Consider the following 22,662-nt stretch of genomic DNA (forward strand, 5'->3'; position numbering starts at 1 on the left):
GATTAGCAGTATGGAAGGGAGGTTTCCTTATTGGATGTACAAAAGGGTACTCATGGTTAGTGAAAGCTAAGTAATTAAATAGTAATTCAGATTCATTCCTTGTCTACGTTTTCACCCAACTGGAAAAACAAAGCAACCTAACAGATTAAGATCATTTACTGGCATAATCATTTGAGATCTCTGATTTGACTGCCTTCAACAATGGACTTTTTATTAGCTGGAACTAAATTTGTATCCTATACCAGGGGAAATCTGGACTTCAGAGAATCTTCGCATAGTCATCTCTGTCACATTTCAGAGTGCCATGACTATAATAAGAGCTGTTTTTTTTTTTTGCTTTATAGTTGCCTCTGAAAAGAATGGCTTAAGGCACAACATGGTGTGTTAACCCTGCAAACTGCAGTAGAAGGGGGGGCCAGCCCCTCTGGCCCGAGCCAATGATGATAGAGTAGAAGATGCTGAGTCATATATGGTCAGTTTCTACTCCCAAGTTCAGACATAATATCAAATGACACATTTAATTTCCAACTGGAAAAGCATGGCAGGGATAAATTTTTACAGGAAACAGCCTTTGAGCCAGTTTCTGGGATAATGTTCTAGGGGATCATATCTTTGGTGTGAGAAAAGTCCTTGAGCCCAAGGGGTTGGCTTTTATGTTTCTGCATTTACAAGTTCTTGGTTGTGGCTTGCCTCTGGGAAAAGGAACATGACACTGGATAAGGTGTCTTTGCTTCGTTGAAGCTACCTCTCAAACAGAACTGTTCCTGAGAGAGTCTTGAGGTGACAATAGGAAAATGGATGCTTCAATCATGAAGGGAAAGGAATTGAGTGGTACAGCATTCATTCTATGGGACCAGTAAGAGAAGGAAGTAACTACCCTTCTCCTACTCAGACTGACTGTGATAACAGATGTTTCCATGTAAAATTTAAAAGCAAGGAATGAGTTGTGTAGCTGGATTAGGGATGAGGAGTGTCTCTTTCTGAAATCCATGCCATAGTGACCTGACTGTGCAGGCAGTCCCCAGTGTTGAGAGACCACTGAACAGTCAAGCTAAGAGGGAGATGAGTCAGGTGAGGCCGTCAGAACTTTTATCCAAATCCATGTATCTGAACCAACAAAATATAGATAATTTTCATGTTTCATTAGATGGCAAATAATCTAATTCAACTACTTTGAGAATGTTTTGGTAAAGGACATAGTAGTTTCACCCATAAAAGACAGGACTTAGGGTGGCCATCACAAAAGACCATAAGCAGGATGACTTCTGGACAGCAGAGAACTGATTTTCAGACTTCTGAGACATCTGAGATCAAGGTCAAAGTATTGATCATATCCATGTCACAGGAAAACCTGCCTCCTTGTTCACAATTGGTCATCCTTTGGTATCATGTTCACATGGTGGTAGGACCATGTTAGCCTTGTAGCTGCTTTTATATGGCACCAATCCCATTCACAAGGGAGCTTCTTTCTTGATGTAATGGACTCATCTCCTAATACTATTACTTTGGGGATTTGGATTTCAGTACATTAATCTGAAGAGAACATAAACATTCCATTAGTGCCAGTGAAACGATAATTACAGCTGCAATTCTATTTTGCAAAATGTAGAGAAATTAAGGGGCTCTAAGGAGGAGGATTGAACTTGGTATAATGTTGATTGACAAAGGAATTTCAAAGCATTGTATATAGTATAAGTGGATACCATTTTTTTATGTGTAGGGACCGATAAGAACATTTCATGTTTTTCTGGGTCTTTTACCCCTTTTGCTACTGCTTGGCTCTCCTTTGGTGGCACTCAACTATAGAGAAAGCCTAGGGGAGGATGTCATCACTCAGAATTTTCTGGAAATTTGAGTAGCTCCAACTTGTTAAAGGGTATTACCTCTGCAAGTTAGTGGATATCCCGAGTATGGAGACAGACTGCCTACTTTTCTAACTCAGCCTGGTCTACAAAATAAAACAAGGTGGACGCTGAGCAAGGTGCCTCCACTTCGTCACCTATAAAATATCTAGCATTATTCTGAGGGGAGAACAAGTCAGTTCAGTAAAGCAATTGATTACAAAGGTGCTATCACATAGAAGGTACTCTATACTTTCTATAAAGTTGCTCTTTAACTTTAAAAGTTATTGTGCAGTTACAATTTAGAATAACATATGCTCTATTTTAATGTGTATGACTCAGTGGTTTTCAGTTATTCACCATCTTGTGCCATAATCTGTAATGTCTAGTTCCAAACATTCCAACACCTCAGTAAGAAACTGTTTGCTTGTTAGAGTTTACTCTCTGCTTCCTCCTACTCTCCATTATTGGTCGCTGTTCACTTACTTAATACCCCTACAGAGTCACCCCTTTCTGTTCACTGGAGAGAAATAGAATCCTACAATATGTGCTTTCTCTCACTTAACCTGATGGCTTCAAGTGTCATCCACCTTATGTGTGAATAGAATTCCATTCTTCCCAGGAGTTGAGCTTACTTCATTGAATGACAGTATCATTTTTATTTTCCCGCTCATTATTTGGTAGGTATTTGATGCATCCTACATTTGCTTTAATATGATTAATACTGCTGTGAGTTATCCTGTACAAATGTTTGTATGAATATATTTTTTAAAATATCATGATTATATCTTGTGATATCGAGAGAACCTCACTTAAAATTTTTATGTGCTTCTGTATTTGTGGGGTTTAAAAATAATTTACTGTATTTGAAATAATTTTTGTTTCCAACTGTATCTCAGTTTTTAAGTTAACGATAGCATAGAATAGTAGAGTTCTGAAGTTGGTAGATAGCATTCTTCCATAAGAATGCAATGAGGTGACACCATATTTTCTGAAGGAATGGACTACCTGAGTGCAGTCACTTGTGTGCACAATTTAAAGTTCTCAAAGCTAGAGGTGTGCACACCACGTATCCTTGAAATTTGTGCTGCTGTCATGCTTGGCTTGCTTTTGAGCCACTGTTGTCTCTGTTGAACAGGTTTTACATACATACATGCTGATACAATCACCAGTCACCTGTGTCTGCCCTCTTTACAGAAATCCCCACCTTTACCCAAAGCCCGTTATCATAAATCTCACGTTAGCCTTTTTCCTTTTTGATTGGCAGTTTAGACACTGGGTTTGGCAAGTCCTGTGGACCAGTACTTCTAGAGTGTGGATTTGCCTGAAAACAAGATCTACAGTCAAATGAACTTTTGGACATAGGATACTTTGTAACTCTCTTAGCAATCACCATTAATTTCAGCATTTTGAAAGCTTTTATTTATTCTTCAGTAAGTGCACACGTTAAGTTTTTTGCAGGAGGAGATTTTCACACTGTGTTTTTAGGACCATACTGTGTTTTAAGCACACTTTTCTCAGAATGTACTTTGAAAATTTCACTTACCTTAACTTTTTCCTCATAAGAAACCTCAGTTTTCAATTTTTGTGAATAATGATCAGCTTACATTAAGCTACTGTGAAGGAGTATAGGCTAGGAATAGCGGGTAGTCTGAAGATAATATGGAGAATGATAAGATCAAGAGAGGATAGGAAGGCGAACTTCCAGCAAACTCAGAGTAGTTGGCCTGGGTTTCTGTATGTAAGGAGGAGTTAAATGTGAGAGTGTTTGCAACTGTGTGCATCATATTTATTATCAGACATAGATAAGATAGGATGTCACAGAGCAATCCTCATCGGCTCACCTTTCACTGGTCACAGTGATTCTCACAGTTCAGTGCATTCCTGACATTCGAATTTACAGTTTTTGTTCATAATTTACCTAATGTAAGATGTATAATCTTGCAATCCCCAGGCATTCTGTGTTAACTTTCCAAGTAAAGCTTTGCTAATGAGGCTTCTTTACGGAAATACAAAGCTAACTTCGTTTATAGCTTTCACATCCTTCACTGCCTTTGAACTTAACACAGCTAGAAGGAGTTTCACTTTGTGATGTAGCTTCTCTATAAACACAAGCTGTTCCTGGCTTCAGCTTGTGTTCATCTGGAGATCCACAGATTTATTTCTCTTACAAGACCTCATGTTATTTCTGCTACAAGTTTGTTATGATTTTGTTTTTTCTGGTGATGAATGTCATAATGCCTTATATAAGTGTGTGTGTGTGTGTGTGTGTGTGTGTGTGTGTGTGTGTGTGTGAACATGATCAAAAACTGACATTCAAAGGAAAATAAAGAACATTTTGTACTAAATCATATTTTCATAAAATCAGATATATATGAAAAGTAACAAAAACATGTGTTGATATTATTCTGACTTCTTAAAAATACATCTAAAGACCATTAGATATAAATTTATATAAATTGCTACTAAATATTTGGAGTCAGTGAGAGAATCTTTAGATGAGCCTTCCCCAAAATATAATGATAGCTAAAATATGGTTCATCTCTCACTAACCAAGTTATATATCTTCAGATTTCCAATCAAGATTGTGTGTCATATGGCAGGGTTTTTTTTTTGTTTGTTCGTTTGTTTGGTTTTTGTTTTGGCCAGGTAGAGAAACAGAATTATTCTAGATATTAGAGACACAGATTACTTGAGAAATGAAGACTGCAAAGTTTCCACAAGCACAGAAAACTACATTTATATGACTCCATCAAGACATTAAGGCATAAACTAGATTATTTCTGAAGGAAACTTTCTTGAGCCCAGTGTGATGAGTCCTTTGGGTAAAGGCAGCTTACCTGAGTCTGATGATCTGAGTTGGATCACCATGGCCAACATGATGGAAGGACTCAACCAACTCCTCAAAGTCTGTTTACCTCTGCATGTGACATGTATTCTCTGCTGCTCGCTTTTGGTCTCCGTGGGCACTGCACCCACATGTACAAACCCACATGCAGCCATACATGTACACACATAAAGAATGCATCTGCCAGGTGCATGTCTTTGATCCCAGCACTCAGGAGGTAAAGCTTGTGGATCTCTGTGAGTTTGAAACTAGCTTCATCTACATGGTACACTCCAGGTCACCCAGGGCTACAAAATGAGCCCTGTCTCAAGAACAAATTATTTCAAAAAAAAGAAATAATTTCTTTAAGAACATAAATTTTCAGAGGATAGGTATTGAATAACACTGGAAAATAGTAGACAATGTCATTGTCTGTTTATTTTTTTATAGGCACTAAAGCTGATAAAATATACAAGCACAGTCACATTAGTTTTCTGAAATTTTTATGACGTTTGATGACAAAATTCTGACTTAAGATGAATTTTGTAATCTGAATATCTAGGGAAAGTGGGTCTTGTCCACAAATGATGAAATGTCTTTTAATATAATTCAGGTTGGAATTATTGTTGCTCAAAATTGTAATATGCTGGAACTCTGGGAAGAACTCAGTAACAAACTGTGTGTTGAGTGTGTATAAAACCCTAGGTTCAATACCTAGTGTCCTCCCAATCCTCCAGTCCTGCTCTGTGTTGCTACTTAATGTGTAGTGTTCCCTTTTAATAGGCTACACTATGTGCCTGGTTAAGATTATGGTAGTCAGTACTACAAGGCTGCTTTGCAATGGAATGGATTGGTGAAGCATATCTTTGTTTTCATAAAAGACAGAGCACTAGGATGAAAATCGTTTATAGAAACAAATGAGAAAACTTCTGTCTATTGAAGAAAATTAGGGAATCAGGTTGCATTTTTCTTTTTCCAGTTCATTCTGTAAATTTTGTATCTGTAGATTACATCCTGAAATCTGTGCCTGTTTGTTGGCAATTGGTAGTCATGTGCCAGCAGAACTAGGCTACAAAGATTGGATAAATGTTTCCTTCATGACTTAGTGATCACTCCTAGCCATATTATTAACTCTAATTCAGTTGTAAATTAGCTAATTTATACCTAGTAACTTTTTAAAAACCATTCACATTCATAAAAAAGATTAAAGCAAACCAAGCATTACTCATCCAAGACCCATGAATATTTATTGATCTCACAGTGCCTCAATATAAGGCTTTACAGTAAAGGAGGGATATTACAAGTTTGGAGAGGAATTGTCAAAGAGCCACATGAGTAACAGGTGCTATAATTCAATTAAAACACAGAGGAACTGTGATATTTTCACCCTAGAGCATAGAAAGCACCAAAGAGACAAATATTGTAGATGCTTTATTCAAAGCATTCACACTATTTCACCTCTTCCCAAAAAACATATATTAACCATCTGGATTCTGGATGATTAGAAATTTTTATAAACCATTAGTGAGAAAATTTGAAATTGTCTTCAGTATTTGTATCAAAAGTATAGAAGCTATTTCTAAATATTCTATTTCAGCATAGAGAATGCAAAAACCAAATTTTGATGTAGAAGCCAACCCTAGGACTGTATGATTTTTCAATGGCAATAATACTGCTCACTAATGAGTATTGGATAGTAACATTTTGCTTCTTCCTTTTTTCTGGCCTGACCCAATTATGAAAGTCAGTGACTCAGGGAACATGGTTATGTTTCCGGATGGAGAATTGTGATATGAAATGAACTGTTACAGGTAATAAAGACTTGTAACAAAGATGAAACACTTCAAACCAAAAAATTCACACTGAATGTGTGAGTCATCTTGAGAAGTCGACGCAAGCTTGGAATACTTCTATCACATTGGGACTATCTAACTAAATCTGTTTATATATCGGCGGTAGTGGCGCACGCCTTTAATCCCAGCACTCGGGAGGCAGAGGCAGGCGGATCTCTGTGAGTTCGAGGCCAGCCTGCTCTCCAAAGCGAGTTCCAGGAAAGGGGCAAAGCAACACAGAGTAACCCTTTCTCGAAACCCCCCCCTAAAAAAATCAGTTTATATTCTAGAAAATTAGCTGTGATGTTTATTAGCCAAATTCATCAAAAGTAGGAAGCAGTGAAAAATTTTTTTTTTATTGATTGAGCCGAAAATGGAAATGGTGAGACAAAAAAGAGGAAAAAAAAAACAAAAGAATTTGAGAGGTTATCAGTGCATACATCTTAAGAGATTTTTAAGATATGGCTTTCTCCTATACTCTATACTCTACATATAGACTGAAGGAATGAACACACTGGTCTCATTGCTATGTACTTGTGTACAATGAAGATATTTACCTTATGTATTCGTAGAGCTCAAAAATTGTATGTTTAGCAAGAATGTTAGTCTATGAATTAGACTCAAACAATCCCACTGGTTAACAGTATTCTTTGAAAATGTTAACTTTGTGTTCATTGATCCATTTTCCACCTTAACATTAATTTTGTAATTGAGTTTCAAAACTCATTCACCTTAAGGATTGCTGTATAAATTGCATAGCATCACTTGCTTCTGAAACATAATTTCTCAAAGCTACAAGCAAAATTAGTCACTACTATCTTTTCTCCTTTTTATTATAAAAAAACTTGCTTGCTTAAATAATTATACATATCTACAGATTGCAATGTGATATTTTGACAGCCACGCAACATGCACTAATCAATCATGAAATTATTTTATCAATTCTGTGTGTTTAGAAACTCTTCAAATGTTTTTGTAAGGCAGTGTATTCTACTAGCTGCAGCTGGGAATTTGGGAAGTTTTCAAATAATATTATGGTTTCTTTGGGGAAATCTTTCCTTCACCAAAAAGAAGCTGTGTAGGAAAAAAAAATACCTACTAAACAAATACAAACAAACAAAGAAACCCAGATGATTATTGCATGACTTTCAGTGGAGAACGTGCAGGCACTGAAATGTGTTTCATGGGTCAGGGTTTTTGGGGTATCAGCAAATAATCTTTTCACGATTGTTCTGCTGTTTGAATAGCTCACATTGGAAACCATCTAAAGGAACAACTCGAATGAAGAAATCTGTTTCAGAATTCATTCTCAGCCAATTTTGCATCAGCTTTCAAGTAGGCTACAAGGATTCTGGGAAAGAATTCTCCATGGCCTGAGGAATTTACAGCTATCTTTATTCCCTTTCAGGCTGCCGTACTTTCCTCTTATTGTTCTATTTATCAACAATATAAGGTTTCACAAACAGTTGTCTGTGGCCAATATGTTCTGAATTCCTTGGTGAAAAGATGACATGCCAAAAAAAGTCTTGCAAAGGACTGATGAGAGGCAAAATGTGCCATTTTTTTCTTGTGGATACAACCTGATATGTGAGAAAGTCGAGTTTTTTTTTTTTTTTTTGAAACCACAGGCATGTGTTCTAAAGTTTATTTCATGCTGGCTTTACTTGTGAATATCAAGTGGCACCTAGCATCTTCAGTATCACTGAAGCCCTATTTACACTTACTAGGTTTGAATAGACTTTTCTGGAACATATCAGAGAGCAAGTTTGCATCCAGGTCACAAAGGCAGCAGAAAACCCCACTGATGTCACAACAGGGATTTATACACATTCAGGGCATCCTACGGTCGAGTCTCTTCTAATACATTTTGCTTCAATGGAGAGATTGATGACTTAAGCCAAATTCAGATTAAAATATGCTTGTATTTAAGCAGTTTTGAAGTCATTTTAAAATTTTGGAATCTTTTAATAATTCATATTCCCAGATATAAATGTTCTCTTTTGGGAGAGTGGGGGCCTCGGGCAATGGTCTCAGATTAGCTCTTTCTCTGGCTGGATGATCTATTTTCTGAATCGTAAAGCTGTCATGGCATAACCTAGAAATCTCTTTAAAGATGCATATTTGGCTGCATGTGCATGTGTTATCCAACAGATGTCTGGATAGTTAGAATCTCTTGAGAGCATTATAATGTGTGGTTTTAGTTACAATAAGTGATCCAAACTTTTTCCTCTCTTTGGTCTTGCTTTTCTCAGTTCTGAGAGAAAGTCTGTAGTTTGTAGAGAATTTACAAAGGAATATATTTCATTTCTTTCTTTCTTCCTTTGTTAATTTTTATCCCTATGTTTAAGATGTCTTTCTATCTGCTTTTGAAATGAGTTTCCTGAATGGGTAAGCAGTGTCTACATTCCCTATCATGCCCATGGTCCTAAGATTTTATCACCCAGGAGGTGCTCAGTCACATTGACATTTAGGCTTAGAACTCAGTATATGCACATTATGATAATTAAAAAGAAAGAAAGAAAGAAAGAAAGAAAGAAAGAAAGAAAGAAAGAAAGAAAGAAAGAAGAAAGAAAAAAAGAAAAAAAGAAACTACCAGTCACTGTGTATAGTTTACATCAGCCACAGGCGTAGTTTTGCAGAGGTTGTCTCATATTTGTAATGCTGTAAGTACCTGCCAGATGTCCATCCAGGTGGACATGGTATAGATGCCAAAGGCAAAGGCTGGAGGTCCCTGGGCAGCAGGGTCTGTGGTTTTGGAGCAAGGAAGGCTCTAAGAGTGGAGTCTGACTTCCGGGGCTTGTTGTCTGGCCCTGGGAAAACCAGAGCAATTGGAAACACCTGGCAGCAAATGGCTTTGTCACCCACAGTGTTTGCCTCAGGTGTACAGGTGCGGGCCCTTCCTAGCACAACATAGTGAATTACTGTCTAAAAGCAACTTTGAGTTTGGTGGGTTTTACATTTCTACTCTTCTTTTGAATCTGAACTTAAAGACGTTTTGACAAGTTCAGGCAGTTTTCACCTCATTGTCCCTGACAGTACTGTTTCTGTGGAGATTTTTAAACAGATTGGAAATGGGCTTCCAGAAAATGTCTCTATAAGTAGAAAGGTCTCCTTTCGCTAGTAAGTCCTTTATGTCCATCGTGAGCTATCATTCATTGTTCATGTGCAAGAGTTGTAATCGTGAGTTGATAAATGTTATTGAAATGTCATATGGAATGAATTTAGCTTTCTATCTGGTTCAAGAATGCATCTTTTATGTATTAAGTATGAAGTTAAATCATCAAATAGACAAAAATACTTAACAACACATGAGAAAAAGTACTCATATCTAATGCTCAAAAAGCACATAACAATCAAGGAGAACTTTAATCTTTGAAAAGCACAAAATTTGATTAAAGACAAAAAGGTGAGAAAGTCATAATCACATGGTGTCTGAAATAATGTATACAATTAGACTTGTTAAATCTATAGTAATAATTATAAAAATAAATATTTAAAAAGTTAGGGTTATAATCATCTTGAGCACATTTAGGCACCACAATTAAATATGCAATTATAAGTGTCTATATATGTGGCTTCAGCAATAATACAAATAAGTTTTCAAAAAGAAGTTTGTAACTCCTAAGGAACTCATGCCGATAGCAAACATATTCATGCTTATGTATATGTTTATGTAAATGCATGTGCATATGTGTATGTATGTCCATTTGCACACAAATGATAGATATCTGCAGAGGATTGTCTCACTGAAGAATAATTGCTATGAAGCCTCCCAAAGGAATAAAGTAAAGGTACATATGCAGTTTCCCAAAGATAAGGCTGCTGTGATCTGCTCTGCAATGTAAAGACTGGTGATTACTCACAGATCTAAACATACCTTAAAGATATTGAGCACAATGGTGGAATAAACTATTACTTAGACATTTTACTCTCTAAATACTATTGATCATAGTTTTAAAAATAAGAATTCTGAGATGTGCTGAGATTTAAGTGATTTGTTTAAGAAGTTGTAAAAGATGTATGGTGATTATGCTTCATCTGTTTTGATATCCACCTGAAATCACATTACAGTTCCCCAGATGGGTAGCTCTTGCTTGTATTCTCCACCCCTCCTCAAAGTTAATAGTAAGGTGCTATGTTCACATGGATCTTATTTAGGAAGCCTTAACTTACATTTAACCTGATTACCCCAGCCTCAGGCAAGCAGATGCAGTTGTATTATCATTTGCAGTGCTAATTTTATAAAGTCATAGAAATGCATATGACTGTCTCTTGAATGTCTCTGTGGTCATTTGTCATTCTGTCAAGTGGGTGAAGGTTGGGTATTTGGCACAGCATCCAACACAGTGTTGTATGTATTTAAGTTTGTAATATGTACTATTTACTTTTAGCATAGCAGAGATGGGGGTTGATTTTAGTTTTGAATACAGGAATAAGTTGCCAGCTTGTTAATCTAATAGCAAGTGTTATTATGTAAATGACTTGCATGTAACCCCTTAACATTGGTGAGATGAACAGTTTATACTTACTAAGTACTTTGTTTCTTTTTAAGGTCATAATGTTTTACCCCAATTCTTGTGTTTTATATCTAATTTCTCTCCTTATTTCAATAGTATGTTTTCCATTGTATACTTACTTCTTTTATCTCTAGCAAAAACAACAAAAAATTGGAAACTTTTTTTTTAATTTAAAGAGGTGTGGTTGATGGCATTTTCCAATGATCGTGCTTCCTTAGATGTGGAACATGTTCATCTAGTGGGATATGACTGGCAACCAGAGAGTTCCCCAAACCCAGCTCTGCAGCAGTATAGAATGTTCACTTCAGTTTATTATTTATGACATCTTCCTAATAGTAGAAAAATGATACCTTCTTTTCTTCAGCTCTCCTTTTAAACATTTTGTTAATTCTTTGATACTTTTATACATTGTATTTTGATCATATTCATTTCCCACATCCAACTCCTTCAAGGTCCATACCTCATTTAGTACCCACCCAACTTTGTGTTCTCATTTTAAAAAATCCTATCAAGTCCTATTTTACCTTTACACTCTGAGGTGTATGGGCATCCTCTGGAGTGTGTTAGACCTACCAAGGGACACACCATTAAAGAAAGCTAGCTCTTCAGGCAGCTATCAATCGCCAGTAGCTCCTCAGCTAGGGGTGGAACTTTGTGCCCACCTCCAACCTCCATGCTGGATAGTCTAGCTATTCTTTAATTAATCTAGTGATTTGCCATTGCTCCCACTTTGAAACAAAAAGCCCATTTATAGTTGAAACTTTTCAAGTTATTCTTTCATCCTCTTTATGGGATTTAGCTCTTAGTTCTAGGCAGTTATGCAAACACCTAATAAGTAGTTTGCAATCTGCCTTTTGGTGTTGCCATTTCATTCCTGTTCTGCCCCTGATTTCAAATCTTTCCCTCCTCCACCCTTTCCTTTATGCATTCTCTACTGCTTATTAAACTTGGCAGCAAACTCATCTTTGCATTTGTGATCCCTCCAAGATGCTCATCCAGAGTTGCCCATGCCACCTCTTCCACTGTAGGGTGCAGACGTTCCTATAGACTTAACAGAATCCTCTCTGAGCCAATTCCTGTGTCCTCCATGGGAGTTTTTGGGAGCTTCAGTATATTTCCACAAAATTCTTTGGAGTTGAAAGAAGTTAGGGAGGGTGAAGACTTTAGATTTCTCATGTTTACATACATATAGTTGCTATTCTGATTCTTATGTCCATAGCCTTTGCCAGACACCAACCTGTGAAACTGTTGCCTCTTGAAATTTAGAGTATGACTTTTTCCCCCAGGGGTGGAGAAGTTGGTCCCAGTAACATCCTTGTAAGATTCAGTCATTGCTGTGATGTGGATGTTGGTGTCCTCTCCAAAGTTTGTGTTGAAATCCTGACTTCTATGTTGTTGATATTAAGTGGGGACTTTGGAGGGTGAAATAAGTGACAGGGGCTGAGTCCTCAGGAATGGGATCCATTCTCTTCTGAAATGCTTGAAAACACACACATACACACACACACACACACACACACACACACACACACACACACACACACACACACACACACACACACACACTTCCCCTTTAGGATACAGTGAAAAGGAACCACTATGAACCAGGAAGCAAGCTTTCATCCAACACAGAGAGAGTCTTCTGGTGTCTTGATCTTAGATCTGAGCCTCTAGAATGTTGTTGGAGCAAACTCTACTGTCAATCAGCTTCCCGGTTTGCAGCATTTGTTTCAAGACCCTGAACAGACAGACTTCCAGACTCACAGACATTGAAATGAAAGCAAACTCTGATCCTCTACCATGACCATTTTTTTCTCCCGTCCTAATTACTCCAAGTTTGTTTGCTTGAGTACGATCACTCTTCTGTGGTGATCAGGTGGTGTTGGTGTTGGAACTGAAATGAGGAAATGTGTTTCTGAGCTTTTAGTTTCTTTCAGGCTCTTTTCCTAAGCACATCTCCCATTCAGTCTCTGAAGTCAATAATGTGATATCTTTGTTTCCTTGTTTACTTGTGATTTATAATAAACAAGCAAAAGGCCATGAATCAAATGTTCTCTATTTTGAAAAAGTTCACACTAGGGAAGTGGATAGGTCTGGAGCAATTACATTACAAATAAACACAGAAGAGTCCATTAGTTGATGTGACATAGCCTATTGTACCAATGTAATGGTCTAAAGCAAAACCGATTATAATGTAATTCTTTATTATGTTTGAGAAACAAATGTCAAGTTAATGTAGTTGTTAAAAAGAGATTCATCTTAGTCTTGATATCAGTTCAGAAAAATTGGGATATATATATATATATATATATATATATATATATATATATATATATATTTAAAGAGTTGAAAGGGGATTATAAAAATTGCTTAGCATTTTGTGTTCTTATTTTGTGAGACACTATTTACTTAGAAGTTAGGTTGTGTGTGGGTACTGTCATACTGCCAATACTTACAATCAGCACCGTTCACATAAGGTGCACATATATGCTGTCATTAAGACTATCGTCTCTGACATCAGAATGCTTCTTTACTAACCTACCTCTGCCATCGCTTCCCCTGATTTCTACACTCTTGTTGAGTAAGATGCATGTCAAAGCATGACTGAGTCATTTCATGTAAAATGCCTAGCACAGAGCTTGGCATATCCAAATCCTAAGAATGTTAGCTAGCCTTGTCCTCATGCTTTTCATCTTCCTTTCTACAAAAATATGGACTGAAGAATGAAACCAAAATGGAAAGTAAACCTGGGGATTTCTGACAGCCAGTGGAAGTTTCGGAATGTTTTAGGACCTAATTTCCTATAGATTTGATTAGAACTGGACAAGCAAAGAGAGTCCAAATACGAGCAAAGATTGTAGCTCGCAAAAAATTTTGGAAAATGGTGGTACATATGTAGACCACATAAGGATCATAATTAACAATTTGGTCTCCCTTCATTTTGTTGGGTAAAAACTAAGTGACTGGTTCTTAAGCATCCTGAATCACCACCTGCAATTGTCTTTACTAGAAAAATGGCAGTCCTGCATTTATGAGGCAAACAATGTATTAGTAAGGTCTTTTCTCACTGTTCTTTTTAAAATTATATTTATTTTGAAATTTACAGAAAATGATGCCTGGAAATTAAAGCAAAGATTTTATTTATGTCTTTCCACTAAGAAGAAGCTAAACCATCAGGATCCAATAGCTGTTTAATGCCTGTGAGGTTATAGATGAATTGGCAGATGAACTGGTTTTTTTAAACTATATACTCTGGAGTGACATAGAGACATGGAATCAAACATGGAAGAGATGCATTTATAATAAGAGAATGGTTTCTGCTATTCTGGCTGAAAATTTGGGGTCCATCTTAAGTAATTCCATACTTAGCTATGACAAAATGCTCACATGATCTGAAGGAGTCATATATCTTTGCACATCAAACTAGGAATTGCCTTGATTTTAAAAGGAAAAAGTCAAACCATTTGATGATTACAATGGTATTCATGACTTGCAGTGCTGACATTCTATAGATTGATGCAGTCTTCAGCTGGAAATACTGTGTCATCTTGAAGATGAGAAGTACTAATAATGAAAAAAATATTCATGTAGTCAGCAAATTGTCAGTAAAGGTGGCTTAGATTATACAAGTCACCCCACAGAGACTATGTCAGGTTGCAAATTATTCTACCCACAGTTATTTGAAAATGAGTAAAGCAAACGAGTGTCCTGATACATTCCTGATCCTTTATTTTTCTTCCTTCCCCCTCACCTTCTTTTTTATCCTCCTCTTCCCCTCTTTTTGAAACTGGAGTAGAAATTCCGCCCTAGGTGAAATGCCAGTAATCTTAGAAAATAATAGACCATTCTTTTGAAACCCCTGTTGCCTTTAGTCCATACTCTAGTGCTTTCTTCTGGGTAGACTAGTCCTTGCAATTCTGATGTGCTTCCTGTGTTCCTTTTATTTATTCTCTGTCATATTATGCTGTTGTCTTAATATCTGCATCCAATGACAGTGTTTGTAATGATATCATTATTTGATAAAAATCCCTTGATATTTGGAAGGACAAGAAATACTGTTATAGTAACAATCAAAATGTAAAACTATCATTTTTTTTCGTATTTTTAGATTTCTAATATTCAACAAAGACTGATATCACTTTTAAATAAAGGGTCAGGAAAATAGCCTAATATCCTGGCACCCACATAACAATTGTCATATCTTCCTACCCACATTTGAAGGCCTCATTTACATTTTGATACTTGGTTCTGAATGACTGAAGAATTCATCTAGAGTGTTCACCCTTCCAAATTATATGCCTCTGATATAAAAGTAAAGGAAACTGAAAGCTGTGGTAGACATGATAACTGACTGTGGTAACTGTTTCAATATATATATGTACATGAAAATATTTAAATATGTGCATTCAATATCTATGTGTGTGTTTATCAGTAACATCTCAAAAAAAAAAAAAGCAAGGAGTATCTACAAAAACTGAAACTTGACTTCAGGTGGGTTTGAGGGGCAATTCCTCTGCAAATTGCCTGTATCAGAAATGAGTTAAATGACTGTAGTAGAACCAAGTCAGAATCACATTTTCTATGTACCCTCTTAAATCAACTTTCTATTTTACCTGTCAGTTGTACGTTAGATGTGTTTACACATCTGTTTTATACTTCATTTAATCTCATTTGATTGCAATGCCCCTCAGGCTCTCCTGAGCCCACTTTGAATTCATGATGAGAAAGATGTTAAAAGAAGTAAATTAATAAATATAATAGCGGTCTGTACTAGTCACAATATGGCCTACTAGCTTATCAATAGTACTAAACTCCGTATTTAATCATATTTAACCACTTGCTGTGATTTTAATGATGCTCCTCTGAATGAAATACATTTTAAAACAACTGAATATATTAGTCCACAAGTCTAATTGCTGGAAGTTTTAACTGAAGCATTGTTCAAATATTCAAGTTGTTTATGTCTGTTTTCTTTTACACTATCATCTCCTCTTAAAGTTAAGGTACCATTTCCAATTTTAATGCACTCCTAATCCAAGAAAATAAAAAATAAACATAGCAAAGAATTTCTACTGTATTAACAGCATTATTCTAGTGCAGCATTCTTTTCACATTCTGTGCTCCTGCGTCATTTTAGAGACCAGGTTATCCTTTGGTCATTTCTCAGGATTGCCAGGGTTTTACTTTCTGTACTCAGTGTAGTGCAGGTCATGAGCATTTATGACTGCTACATGTGTATGCTTGTTCTTCATCATTTTCCATTCTCATCCTTTTTAGGTCTTCAGCATCAGGACAAGAGCAAAGAATCAGCTTGGTACTGAAGCATGCTATTAGCAGACCATATTGCAGCCTGAGTCCCAGGTCCCACTGGGAAAAGATGCCATGGGGATTTCCTATCCAGCAATGGGACACAGGAAACATGGATGGAGAAGGGGACATATGAGGCCATTGTCTTTCGATTTGAACCTTTTCTGGAGAAAACAGAGTGGGTCCCAGTCATTGAGGAGAAGCATTTTGTCTGTTCTCCCTCATCTGAGCCTTTGTCAGCTGTGCGGCGTCTCATTTCACTCGCCTTTTACCAGTACGTTGGGTAGTTTTTGTTTGTTTCTTCTTTTTTACTTTGGAACCAGCCGCCTTGTCAAAAGATGAGCCACCAAAAGAAAATGCTCATTCTTTCAGGAAAACCATTTTGTAGCTCTCTCTTCATCTATTTTTGTAGAAATACAGAAACTTTGGTTGAGCATGGAGGGGATATTTTGGAGGGATGTAATTTTTTTTTTTTTTTTTAATATTGTAACAGTTGTTGAGTTCTGTTTAAAGAACTTGCTCTCAGAAAAGCACTGGCCAAAACGTGTTGAAGCACAGATCTTCAAAGTGTCGGTGATGCGCTGGGTCTGTGCTTCCGAGGGTACCTCAAGGGTTTCAGCCTGTAACAGGGGCACTGCCATAGACAAACCAGTGCAGCGTTGCATTTATATTGAATCTCAGTGAAGATTTAAATCCATGCTATCTCCCTTAGTTTGCAGACACATATGTGCAGCTTGAAAAGGCACTTTCTTTGGAAGGGCCACAAATGATAGGGTATTTTATTACTTTGATGTCTCCCAAAGAGTTCTAGGAGGTTGGCTAACAAGAAAGTTTAGGTTAATGAGCCCAAACTTTACAGTCCCTCCCATCTTAATAATTAAGAATAGAGCTTATGCATAGCTCAACACAGGAAAGACAACGCATTCAGCCATGATACCTGTGGATACCAGTAACTGATTTTTCTAATTTCTAACCACTCATTCGTGGCAATTTTGGGAAGTCATACTTGGAATGAATTCATTTCCTGGAATGAATTCAAATGACCAGTATTAGGAGAGGACGTAGACACGTGACAAAGCGCTGACTGTCCCTCACCATTGTGACCTGACAAGTCATGTATTCTGTATGTAATGGTATAAATGGAGGATTTGGCAATATTTTAATTTTCTTTTAAGTGTAATTAGTTTCTCAAAAATTACAGAAAAGTAAAAGTGGCAATAGATTTAAGTTTATACTTCAATTACAGAAACTGGATTAGAAATGGAAAGCTTGAGAAGTGAGCCTCGCATGGCACACAGATAAAGAGAAAGTGAAGTTGGGATTAACCTTAAGAGATTAGGTCAAGGTTGGGATTATGAAGGTAGTGCTGACTACCAAATCAAGGACACAGTCTGTTGTTCCTTTCATTTGCTCCCAGCCATCAGTGACATTGGAGGTGATTGTAGTGCAGATGCTATCATTTGATAATGTTTCTCAAATTTTCCCATCTCTCTCAACCCACACAAAACAGAATGTTGAGAAACGTGCTACTTTCTGGTTTTAATTGTGTACATCATGGGTGTGAATACTTTACACATTAACGACCAAACAAGCGGTTCAGCAGAATTCTCACAGCTCGTTTCCTAACATTTTCCTTGGCTGTATCAGGGACATTAGTTTCTCCTCCAGCTGCATTTGCATTATAAACCCATGTCCTTGCTTGTCTCCATAGACTCCATCATTTCTTCATCTTGATTTTCCTTAACACAGTCTTCATATTTTTCCCAATACAGTCTAGACTTATGGCACCTTCCACTCACTGGTATATAAACTTAAATGTCCAGACAGTGGCCTCATTAAATTCTGTGCATTTTTATCTGGACTTTGATAACAAAAATTGCTTTATTTGTTATCTGCACAAATATGTGGACCATAGAGTTGAATGAATCTGTCAAATTCATTTTGGCTTGAGTCCTCCTAAGTTTTGAGAACCAAGCTCTCAGCGACTCCCAGGGAGGAGACCCACTGGCTGTTATCTGGTCTTGCCTCGGAACACACTGACTTACAGTGCAGTCCCTTAGAACAGTGCCACAGTGAGAACTCAAAGAGCTTCTTCCGTTGGCTATTGCAAGTTGAGATGAGGCTGAGAGAGCCAACTCTCTGCTTCTTTCTTTGCCATCAAATTGGACTGAAAGAGAAAACAGATAATTTAGTGGTTTTGCTCTTATCTCCTCATAATGACAGGCAAAACATTTGGCATGAGTCCTAAGGAAAACGAAAAATCTGACTTCTATTGCATGCAACAAAGACATATACTCTTCCTTAGAGAATAAGCATGGATATCAATGGTACACTGTCATCAAAGGAATATATCAAAATCTAGTAAAAGGAGAGGGAACCTGTCTATTGTCCAAGCATCACTCAATGTTTTGACATTACTGTAACAAGCAGAAATAATAAAGGGAGCTAAAACATAGCATAATAAATAATCTGAATTCATGTGCATGTAAAGTGCTATTACACTCTGGATCTGGATTTCTCACTTCAGAGTATGACTGCTGTATTGTAGGGTGGGTACCACCTGCTTCACTCACTTCATTTGATCCACCACCTGCCTCACTCACTTCAGTAGATCCACCACCTGCCTCACTCACTCATTAGATCCACCACCTGCCACACTCACTTCATTAGATCCACTCTTCCTTTGCCTGTTTTACAATGTTAGTTTCTTTCAGTCTGTCTGAAAACCTATAAACTTGACACTGGAAAACTATAATTCTATATGTAATCTATTATTCCACCAATGGACTATCTAAAGTAAGAAACACAGGATATTTGATCTTTCCTTGTGAATTTGTAAAGAGCCTCTAACGTTTAGAGTCTAAACATTTTCATAAATCAAGAAAGTTAGCTAATTTTTCAAATTTTTCTCTTAGCCACTTCTTTTTAAGATTTGCATTATCCTAACTCCCCAAAATAGTTATATTGCCCCCAAACTATTGAAGAATACATTTCTTGATTTTGGAGGATTAAAAGAATGTTCTAGAGGATGCCTATATGAGCTTGTCATTTATTTTACAAATAGTGTTTGTCCATTTCTAAGCTTGCAGAATATGGGAAAGGAAGTAGCTTTAGGCTCACTGTATGACTGACAGTGGTAGCTGTAATTTCAAGTGACAGAGATTACATTTTTATAAATTGCATTCTGTCCCTTATGAAAAGAAGCCCGTGTGAACTAGTGTTTGCTGAACTAGCCAGTGGGAGTGACAGTAAGTGATGGACAAGGCAGGGACACATGTTATTGTTTTGACTGATAGGAGAGTAAGGGAGCAGGAGGGTTCGTGTAAGCTTGGTTCTTCATTGAATTCTGACTTAGCCATGGTTTATTGGGTGATTTGGAACTTCACTTATTTACCTCATGATAAAAATGGGGTAATCCTACCTAATAAGAAAGTCTGTGAAAGTTTGAAAACATACAGATGTACCTGACTTACAGTATAGATGTTCAAATAACTGACAGCCTCCACAAATGACCATCAGTTCAACAAGTTGCTGATTAAATTGAACTCATACTTCATGTTGCATAGTCATTCTTCAGCAGCCAAATAAACCAGTGACTGCTTTTCTGTAAGGAGTCATTGCAAAGAGAATGCATCTCTCTCATCTTACGGGGGAAAAAAAGTGTTAACTTCTTAATTGACTCTGAGTTTTTAATATGGTGTTTCTGAAGGAAAGTTAATTCAACACTTAGTGGTATGTAGGTTGAGTCTGAGTCATATTCATTCACAACTCTATACGTTGCTGTCTCCGAAGTTAGGAGGACAGTGTCGTCAAGCCACCTAACTTTGTATTTGACAGATATACATTGTGTTTCCGTGGCACCGGACTAAGAATGTTCCTTTTCATTTACCTCTCCCCCCTTGTTTTGACTTGCCTGGGAGAAAAAGTTGCACAATATGGTGGAAAAAAAATCGCTTGCATGGAAAGGGAGGGGGAAGCACCCCCTTTACGGTCTCAGTCAGCGGATTTACTCTATTTGAGGAAAAAAAAAAACAAAACACAACTTTATTGGAAGCAGATGTTGACACTGTGTTGGTTATTGAAGATGGAAAGAGTTCGCTCAATCGCTGCAGTTACAAAGGGGTATTGATGGCAGGCGGGATTCCTGTGATGGATCTCCTTCCCAGCTGTGGCAGGACAGCAGAAGCTGCGTGGAACCAAAACTGAAGTCAGCCTGGGATTTTAATGTGCAAGAGACACCGAGGACTAAGCTTGTTTGGTGTCTTTTTTTTTTTAACCCTCTCCTGCAGAGTGCATAATGGACATCTTCCAGATAATATTAAGGCAAGAGGGACAAGTGAAAACCAAATCTCTTTAAAAAAAAATCTCCAGTTTGAGGAATCCTTTAAATCTACCATTTCAACGTGAAAACTTTGATGAAAATGATTTCAGAAAGAATAGGCTAACACTTGTGTCACAAACTAGCTGAAACTCATATATAAACTATAAAAGAAGGATGGCTTTGGTGTTTGAGGGATGAATTGAGCCAGCCAGGCAAACTCAGTTTCGAGAGCTTCACAATGCTAATTGCCATGGTCACGTGGTCATGGCAGTAGGTCACAGGTCAGACTTGTAGAATATTGCATAGCATTTTTACACTTAATGCTTTCTGGGAATTTTTAAACTATAAAATTAGTCATTATAGTTAAATGTATTAACTTTTAAATTTCTGTTATGAGCTTTTATTTGCTTGAAACATTTTGTGATGTGAAATGATTAGTCAAGGAAATATTCTTGAAGTTTTGACCAGTTTATATTTGATCCAATGACATTTTCTACATCTGCCTTTTAAACCACAAGGAATTCTAATAGGTTTAAACGTAATTTACCAATTCTCTTGTGCTGTGTAAGTCAATAGGGACACCTGCTCTTCTAGAAAGGGCCACACCAGCCCCAACAAGTTTCTTTTTGAATAATTTCTGACTACTAAATTTTAGCCTAAGATTAGTTCCTTTAGAATATAAAATTCTTAATGAGGTTTTCTTCCTTTTTGCCTAAGATGTGAACTTTTCTCTTTATACTAATAGAGGTAGATTTTGTTTTGTTTTGTTTTGTTTTGTTCTGTGCTGTGGCTAGAGCCAAAGGTAATGATTTTTACACTCTTGATTTTTTGTGTAGGAGATGTATACTTGTGGACATCCTATCTGATTTACAAACACTATTCCATATAGGTATTTTTCAAGATGTATGATGTAGGGAAACCTTCATGTGAGTTCTTTGTTTCATTTTAAAAATGCATATATTTAAAGGGAAACATGGATTCCTTTTGTTTTCATTGTGTACAGCTAGGTAAGGTGAAATGCTTTTGTAAAGAGAAAGATACACAATATGATAAACTTTATATTTATCACTCGATAAGGTGAACTGAAACTAATAATAGGACTCATATCTTACAGCATTGACATACAGTGAGATTCCAGGTTTGTTAGTTCGGCGAGAAATCACCACACCTTGATTTTACATTTCCAGAAAGGGAAGTTGAGTAATCTCTACTATGCTGTTATCGTTAACTAATGAATAATGTATATTTCTTAAATCTTGACTTTATTATTGTAAAATCATATGATTTTTTATTGTTATACTTCAAAAGCAGGACTCCTCTCTGTGTCACTGATATAAAATCATGGAAACCTTTGTAAGAGAAAACAGATGTCATTTTCTGTAATTTGCTCAATAAATAATTTAATGTGACTTTAATGATTGGGTCTGCACTCCTAGTAACTAAACCTGTTTCCTCTGTGTTTAAAATACTTGCAGATATCGTTTGAAAATCACAGCTTAGATTTTATAAACTATGAGGTTAATTTCCAGAGCCATGACATTTATTTGTTACAGTTTGGAGTGGATTATGAAACAGATGTTTATAATGGAAGAGCAAGTGAAATGGATTAATGACATAACAGCAGGAGTCTTGAGAAGTTTTTCAGTATGATGCTTCTAAGGTATTTGTTTGACCCTTTGGGAAACATGTCCTTACAATTTTGTTTCCACATTTGTCAGCATAGAATTTTCTATAAGCAATATCAAAAGACAAATCAGCAACAAACAAGGGAACTTTCGTACAATTGACTGATGTGAAAGAAGTGGCCCTGGAGAAGATGTTTCGAAGAGTTTCTATTATGACAGAACAATACTTTTCTTATTAATTGTTCTTTAATATGGAAATGTGAATTTGGAAAGCAGTCTTAAATCAGAATATCCTCCAGCAATGCAGGTGAAATAACTTGGCACAGCTTCCATTGCAGTCCGACGTAGACTAGGGTAATATAAGAGGGATTTATGGCTGCTCTAAAAATTTA

General features: G+C 36.7%; 1 protein-coding gene across 3 annotated transcripts in view; it reads left to right on the forward strand.

Moving 5' to 3' along the window:
• The window catches only part of Vgll3 (vestigial like family member 3), a 45,411-nt gene extending 23,351 nt beyond the window's left edge, over positions 1-22,060 (forward strand). For all 3 annotated transcript variants that reach the window (XM_052740979.1, XM_052740980.1, XM_052740981.1), the window contains exon 4: positions 16,295-22,060. In XM_052740979.1, the coding sequence (XP_052596939.1) occupies positions 16,295-16,338 (44 nt within the window). In that variant the 3' untranslated portion in view covers positions 16,339-22,060. The remainder of the gene's footprint in view (positions 1-16,294) is intronic.
• Positions 22,061-22,662: the final 602 nt, after the last annotated feature.

This window comes from Peromyscus californicus, unplaced genomic scaffold (genome assembly GCF_007827085.1).
Source record: "Peromyscus californicus insignis strain IS unplaced genomic scaffold, ASM782708v3 Scaffold_16__1_contigs__length_79575227, whole genome shotgun sequence".
Taxonomy (NCBI): Eukaryota; Metazoa; Chordata; class Mammalia; order Rodentia; family Cricetidae; genus Peromyscus; species Peromyscus californicus.